Consider the following 8,266-nt stretch of genomic DNA (forward strand, 5'->3'; position numbering starts at 1 on the left):
AATGTCCCTGAAGGAAATCAAGGCCAAGCGAGGGCATTCAAATGCAGGCCCTGAGTAGCACTGCTTGCCATACTGTTTACTGTATAACTTTCTTTTATGCATGAAACTGAAACTCTAGTGATTTGTTAAAGATACATGGACTGTTAGGAAAATTTTACATTTTCTCCTCACTTTACTGCAGCATATTAAAATAAATGAGCAACTGAACAGATTGGAAATAAGGTGCAAACAGATGAAAATATTTAAACATGCAGTACCAGGTTCACTGCGTTTGTGGGGTACGTCATCTACATTTACACCATTTACACCCTTATCCAGACCTACTTAGATTATTATTTCCATTTTATTGTCTATTGTCACTGTCAGAGTTTACAGGGTTCATTTTAAAGAATGATCAGATCATCTCTCCCCTTTTCTAAGCTTCTTTCGCAGCATTAATAATGTTAAGTGTATTTTATAGCAAGCTTTTACAAATGAATAGTGATTATTTCAATGCAGAATAATAGGTGTTTGCAGTACATTACAATTACAATTACAAAACAACCTGTTAGCAGCCATGTCGTGTGAATGTAACTGTGTAAGTGGTCCTCTGCTATTTTGATGAACCACAGGCAGCTGCAGCAGCAGCAGCAGGCCGAGCTGGAGGTGCATCAGAGAGACGGCCTGACAGCCTACGACCTCTCCCAGGTAAAGACAGACTGCTCCCCTTTAAACTGACCCCTCAGGATGGTCATCTGGTCTCCTCTTGCTCCTAATGGCTTCCTCCTGGTCCCTGTTGATCTCTTCCCAGGTGCCGGTGGCTAGCGTGCCCACTGGAGTGCACGAGACGGGGAAGGCCATTGACAAAACAGAGGCCATGTTCTCGCAGGAGAGAGACCCCCGCTTCACAGACATGTACACCGGAATCTCTGGATGTATGCAGACCCTCCTTTTATTTAAATCACCTTGTATTATATCAGTCAGACATAAGAAGTTAGTTTATATTATTTTTCATTCTTAAAAATGCTTGTAAGTTAATGCCAGTGTATTCATTACACATTGGTCTACAAACCACAATCTTTGAACTACATAACTTACTGGCTGTCCAGGGGTGCAGAACATATTTCAGGTCACACAAAAAAATATATATAAGCATATTGAAGCATATTAATTAAGGCAGATGAATTTATATGTGTGTGTGTTTGTGGTAAACTTTATTTGCTCAGCCACTGATAAGAAGATGATGGTGCCGTCGTCCACTGCTGGAGGCCAGCAGATTTACTCCCAGGGGAGCCCCTTCCAGCCTGGCCATTCCAGCAAAAGCTTCAGGTAAGAGATAGACTGGTGTGTGTGTGCTCGCGCTTTACATTTACTGCTAGATTCTGTCTTAAGCTTAATTTGACTCTGTAGCTGAAGCCAAATGAACATCCCTGAAATATCACCATCCATAAAGTGATGATTGCTGATTGCGAAATGTGCTGTTTCGTTTCAGTTCATCTGTGATTCACGTGCCGGGGGTCAATGACATCCAGCCGTCTGCATCGGCAGGACAGAACCTGGCACAGATCTCCAGACAGCTCAACCCCAGCCAGGTGTCCTGGTCTGGAAGCAGACCTCCCTTCTCTGGCCAGGTGAGGGGAGCAGACAAAAGCAGATACAGTGTCTATCCAGTCACCACGCAAACATATTTCATCCTCCAAATTATATTAAAGCAATTTTCCCTTGTCTTGGCACATCCATCTGTGAACTGAGCTCAATATATCAATAGAGGCTTCATCTTTACTGAAGCCCTGCCTGAGCATCAATACGGCGGTGTCCGATTGATATATAATCAGCAGAAAAGGCTGTTCCGATTGTAAAATTTTATGGCAAATTCTGATTTATTTACAGCCCATTTCTGCTGTTTTTATCACCAGTGTGTTCAAAAGGAAAGAATGACCTTTTGGGGCTAAAATAAACCAATGGCATTCTGAAGAACAACCAGACAGTTTCACATATGTTGAAACCACCTACAAGATTTAACTTGTCTAGCATTGGTGAAATGAACTGCTTACTGTAAGCCTGCTACCGGGGTGGATAACATGGCTTACACTAGTTTAGATAAGAAATGAGTAGTTCTCATTTTAAGCTTTATTAGTAATTTTACTTTAGTTCTCTTAATTTAGCTGGTATCACGTTTTCCAACATGTACATTTATGGCATTTATCAGACGCCCTTATCCAGAGCGACTTACAATCAGTAGTTACAGGGACAGTCCCCCCCTGGAGACACTCGGGGTTAAGTGTCTTGCTCGGGGACACAATGGTAGTAAGTGGGATTTGAACCTGGGTCTTCTGGTTCATAGGCGAGTGTGTTACTCACTAGGCTACTACCATCCCCTACCAACATTGTGGACATCTGTTCAAAAACACACTGCTGGCTTTCTGTTTCTGCTGACCTACTGAGCAAGAGAGAGTACACACACGCACATATATCTCCTTGTGTGAATGTGTTTATCAGCATTGAAATAACAATCAATACTGGGATAAAAAATATATATATATATTGGAAAAAGTCCTAGAATCCAAAGGTTCATCGGTTATTCCCATCCCTACTGTATACAAGTTATGGCTGTAACCAGTTTTCAGCATTTCCGGTTTGGCAACCTGGCTGTTTTTTTTTTTTTTGTTTGTTTTTTTTTTATGTTTGAGCTGTCACTGTTGGTGTAAAAGAATGTAGGCTACCTGCTCGTTTTAATGGTATTGCACGTTTGTCCACAGCAACTCCCCTCACAGTCCAGTAAGGCTCAGTCCTCTCCTTTCGGGATTGGATCCAGTCACAGCTATCAGGCTGACCCATCCTCCTACAGCCCCCTCTCCAGCCCTGCCACTTCCTCCCCCAGCGGGAACGCCTACTCCAACCTGGCCAACCGCAGCACAGCATTCGGTAGGACCCACAATGTACACATACTAATGTCGACTGTGAGTGAACACATACATGTTTAATGGGATGGCGTTCCACAAAACATGATTTTTCAGTTTGATAAATCATTCCAGCCAAAAATAGTACACGCTTTGCTCATACTAGGGTGTTGAAATTAATCCCATAATCGATGCATCGCGATGTACACGTGGATGGTTCTGCATCGATGCAGTACAGAACATAATTGATTATATCATAATGACATTGCTCTGACTTTCTGGAGGCGACATAAAAATTCTAGTTAAAAAGGAATGGCGGTAGTGACTCTGGCTGCTGCTCCGGTTTAGTTTGTCCTCGTCCACGTTCGAAATGAACACCCTCTGAACGGCATATGCATTTTGCTGCGCTTTGTAGCCGCGCTCATTTGGCGTTTCACTGGTGTTTGCTTGACTGTTTAACAGGCGTTCATCGGGAAAAATTGACGACAGGAAAACATTCCACGCTGCGTTTATTTGACACCATCCAGACACGAAACTGACCAATGCTGGTGCTGAATGCTCGTGTGGACACTGGTTTGCTCCAAAAAGAAAATTAAAAGACAAACGTCTGTTAGGCCTTAAGTAAGTAATGTAGAAAGACTGATGTGATTTCATCAATAATCCAGGCATTGATCATCATCATAATACAATTGTTAGACCCGTAAAGTTTCACACCTCTAGCTCATACTCATATGAGCAGTCACGGCTTTCAATATAGTGAGTCACATGAGAAATGTAGCGCTGGCAACCCTGTAATCCAAATGAAATGAATATACCCTGACCACCACAATCGTTAATTTATTAACCACAACATGCAGTGGCTAGAGTTTAGGGGCCCAGAGGTATGTGGTAGGTTGATGTCTGATTGGAGGGATTTATAACTCTGCTTTGAAACAGAGCCTGGCACCAGCACGTTTTCATTAATACTTTCTTCAAAGAGCAAATCTGGTTTTCATGCATTTCCAAACAAAGCGATAATGACACAAGGACCTCAGACAATTCCGCTTCCAAAAGCGAATACGGTGGCTACTTTCAACTGGGTCATCATAGACATTTTTTCTGCTAAAATGCTCGGCCCGAAATGCTTAAATACAGATTATGTTGACACAGCTTTAATGCTGAATGTTAAGGAAAGTTGCTCTTGTTCTTATTCTGAGGCTTTAGCCTACAGGGGACCACAAGTTTGTCCGACTTATAACATCTGAGTAGTCAATTTGCATGATTAAATTCCGCCTGTGCTTGGGCCACGTGGAGGATCAGGACTCAAACGGCTCCCCGAACCCTAAAGGCTACCACCAGCTGCTCTGAGATGGAGCCATTTGCTCGCCATGTCCAGATAATTCTCTTTTAATGTGCCGTCATTAACCGAATGGAACATTTTTCTTCTTCGTGCGATGTCTAATGCATTAGGGGGAGATTTGGACATTAAGACTCGGAACGGTGCTGGAGGAAATATCTAAACATGTCCATTTGTTTTATGGTAAATTAAAAGTATTTGAATCACCCAGCTGTTTCTTTTTTCTATTTGATCGCCAATGTTTTATGAAGAATGACGATGGTTGGTCACATTTCTGAAGTGTTGCAAAATGCAGTTCGACAACGACAGACTTTATTCTCCTCCAGAAATTCACACACGCAGGCGGCATTAAGACGCTCTGACTGCGAGCGACGGATGGGGTGAGGCCGAGGAAATTGAGAAAAGAGATAAGGATGTGTGTAAAAATGTGTTGCGTTGTACCCTGGCACAGAAGAACAGGCAAAAACAAAACCTAGACCAATCAACTGAACGGGAAGGTGAACGGTTCGAATTTTTTTATTTTTTTTTTATCGGGTTCATCAGCTAATGTGTTAAAAAAAGAACACTTCGGAAATCTAATCAGGTTTAGACACAGCACAGAATAAAATGATGTCTCTCAGGAAGTGTTAAATTGATTGCAGCAGCGCTGCAGCCATAGCGCTAACGATAGAATAACAGGACCTCGGCGGAACGGGGGTGGCAGGTCGGCAGGGGGCTGCGATGCCGACCGCCAAGCCCGTGGGCATGAGACTGACGTCTCCGGTTTTTAAAAGCCACTCTCCCTACCCCCCAAAACGCAGCCTGTCATATATCATTCTCTAAAGCGTTGACTGTATGAAGGTTATGGCCCCCGGAGGCAATGAGTCTTCAGATGTATGGTTTTTAATGTTCCATCAGCCTTTTTTTTTTTTTTTTTTGGGGGGGGGGGGGTTGGAAATTTTGTCTCGGCAGGGAATATCTTGAAAGCATTACAACCAAGCGGCTGTGAAATCCCCTGTGCAACACCTGCTCCTGCCCCATGGTTCTGTTTACTGACAGTGTCACCTCTCCTTTTCACGTGGAGATAAGTTACTTTACAAATGTACAGTTGCAACATTCTCCTTCTGTTATACATTATCAGGGGAGGAAAAAGGTTTTATCAGCTAATCGCACTGTTTGTCCACTGCCTAGTATTGTGTTGATCCTATCCAGGCATGGTGTCTTGCAGAAGTTCTCTAAGTTTGGGTGGTGGGGCTCCATGGTGCAGATGCTGGGGAATTTGGATTCATTCCTCAACAACAGTGTGGGAGTGTGCGTCCTCCTGCTGAAAGACTACACTGTTGTCAAGGAGTGCGGTTACCATGAAGGGGTGTCAAGGTAACATCCACAAGAATGCAGGATCCAAGTTTCCACGGCACGGCATCAACACTACCGCTGCTTCTTCCCATAGTGCATCCAGATGACACCCAGTATACCTTCCAGTTCTGACACCCATCATAGGTGCTTTCTGTCATGACCAGTGGTCTTCAGCAGATGTGTCTTCAGTGGAACCTGTCTCCATGGAGCCTGGTGTCAGTTTAGTGGTTGCACTTCCTGTGGAAACTAACCTCTGCAGAACCCAGAAGACCTGCCATTTTGGATATGTCTTTATCAAAGTTATTTAGATGCTCACACTTTTATCCTGGTTCCATCTTCAAGAGCTGACTGGGCCAAATGTGTCAATGCCTTCACCCGCCAGTGGTTTTGTAGATTGAAACAGTGAATTTATCAGTGTTCCTGTGAAATGGCCTGTAGGGTAAAACTCTACATCTGTGTGAATTCTCAGATGTGTCGGCGGAGGGCAGCCAGAGTGGGGGCCAGTTCCAGGGCCGACCGTCGGAGGTGTGGTCCCAGTGGCAGAGCCAGCACCACGGCCAGCAGGGGGGAGAGCAGCACCCTCAGCCAAGCCAGACCGAGGTGTTTCAGGTAATACTGCCTCCCGGTTCACAGCAACACAACCCGCGCCCCCACTCGGGACATTTATGGGTTGGGATTGAATTGAGGCATTTCACACTTTATTTCGATTTTCCACTGACTGCCAGTTGACCCGCATAAGCATATCTAGAGTCAAGTAGCCATGGAGAGAGCAAATGCAGCCGCATTTTTATTCAGGCCATCTGTGCACTGCTGCTCCAACACACACACACACACACCCTCAAAAAACACACTATTGTACACACTCAGCAGTTGAGGTCGTGAACACGCCCAGCTTTCTGTTTTGCTGCCCTCTCTGACTCTGCTCTTCCTGGATTCTAGGACATGTTGCCGATGGCCGGTGATCCCACGCAGGGCACAGCCAATTACAACATTGAAGATTTTGCAGACTTGGGCATGTTTCCTCCATTTTCCGAGTAAAGGAGCTGGAAGAGTCGAATGGAGTCTTTTTTTTTTTTTTTTCCTGTTATTTTAACGTGGCTCTCATGTTTACATCTAGGTAAACTTTGCAGTTCTGTTCAGTTGGATGTCCAGATGCACTCACCATCCACTGCATCCACACGCAGGCCACTGAGGCCGGTCGTCTCAACACAGCACACTTACACGCCCGCCGCACAGCACACACCTCTTCTCTAGTGACGAGAGGAACAGGGGTATTTTAAATGAGTCTACAGATTCCGGGTTTTTAATACGATCTACTGTTCAATGGCTATTTTAAGAGTGTTTTTAATGGGTAATCTGGGGAAAGATGACGCGAAGAAGAAAAAAAACAATTGGTATTTTCCTTGCACTTCATGTATCTTTGCCAAACGTTGTCAGATCGAACGGCTGAACAAGTCGTTTACTTCTCTGCTGCACCAGCATTAACGTGATGCTTCTTGTGTAAAAAAAAAAAAAAAAAAAAAAAGTTGTATGTGTAGTGATATTATCCATAAACTAGTGAAACTAACACCTGTAGAAGCTTGTGTAAAAAAAACAAAAAAAAAAACACAGTAATAAAATATGCATTAAAATTGTTATTAAATGAATGAATAAATCTACATTTTCAGAGAAGTTCAGCTTGAACACTATGGCTTGAAGTGCACTTCATCTGAGCTGATATCACCAGCTTCCAGTCTTTTGAAAGGGAAAGCGCCATGCAGTGTTGCGCAGTAGTGTAATGTATTATTGTGGCTGCCGCAATTCTTCCTTACTTTTCAATAATTTCTTTTCCCCGAGTGACAATATAGACGTCTACGAATTTTACACCGACGATTGTAAGACTGATGGGGTGAGAAAAATGAAGTGGAAATCTTTTTTTGCTAAATCAGGCGGCTGTCTTTTGTAAATAATATGATTTTCATGTCGAACTGTGTCTTTCACATATATGGCTATACATACGTTGTGTAGGTTTAATAATCATTGTGTGCAATGTGAGTACATATTTAACTATTGGTATTTAGTTAGCCTGTTAATTGTACATTGCGTTTTAGACTTGTATAAATTGTGTAAATGTGCCCCATTATTTTTGTGTGAGTTTAAACAGAAAAAAACAACTGTGCTCGTGACAATAAATTCTCATTGATTATGTGGCTTTCAAAACGAAAAGAGCAGTTTGTCTTTTCTCCTGAATTATTCATGATGCCTGTTTTTATTGTTTGTTTATTGCTCCAGCAGTCATCGCAGCATCACAGTTTGACGTTTGTGCTGATTTTGTGGTATTCTGAAGGCCATTAGCTTAAGATTCACCAACCTGGTATTATCTCGTCTTCAGTGCAATGTCACCCGTCTGTGTAATTCTCACGTTCGGATATTTTCAGCTCCACAGTTGTATGTCAGTTTATTGAATGAGTCACTCTGAATATAGCACAGCGTGACTCATACGTGTGCAAAATTTAGTGCTTCATAACTAGTCTGAAATGGAGATGCTTTAATGTATTTTTAGCCTGACAGAATTTCATCCGGCTCCCTGCTCGTGAACAAGTGTGCTTAATTAAAGCCGTACATGCATTCCCCGTGTGCCGCGGGAGGGTGCTAGGAAGCGACCTCTCCCTTGAGGAAGTGGGTTAGGCATCGAACTGGGCGTCGTCCCAGCACTGTCTCTGCCTGTTAACGGAAT

The 8,266-nt window shown here is 43.3% G+C and overlaps 1 protein-coding gene across 3 annotated transcripts in view; it reads left to right on the top strand.

Annotated features, from left to right (window-relative positions):
• The window catches only part of arnt2 (aryl-hydrocarbon receptor nuclear translocator 2), a 39,988-nt gene extending 32,233 nt beyond the window's left edge, over positions 1-7,755 (top strand). For 2 of the 3 annotated variants that reach the window (XM_028955684.1, XM_028955683.1), the window contains 7 exons: positions 612-687; positions 791-914; positions 1,206-1,308; positions 1,472-1,610; positions 2,739-2,904; positions 6,020-6,159; positions 6,490-6,588. In XM_028955684.1, coding sequence (XP_028811517.1) covers positions 612-687; positions 791-914; positions 1,206-1,308; positions 1,472-1,610; positions 2,739-2,904; positions 6,020-6,159; positions 6,490-6,588 — 847 coding nt within the window. Of the gene's footprint in view, positions 1-611; positions 688-790; positions 915-1,205; positions 1,309-1,471; positions 1,611-2,738; positions 2,905-6,019; positions 6,160-6,489 lie in introns of all 3 variants that reach the window. The other variant, XM_028955682.1, reaches the window with a different exon arrangement.
• Positions 7,756-8,266: the final 511 nt, after the last annotated feature.

Source organism: Denticeps clupeoides, chromosome 16, assembly GCF_900700375.1.
Source record: "Denticeps clupeoides chromosome 16, fDenClu1.1, whole genome shotgun sequence".
Taxonomy (NCBI): Eukaryota; Metazoa; Chordata; class Actinopteri; order Clupeiformes; family Denticipitidae; genus Denticeps; species Denticeps clupeoides.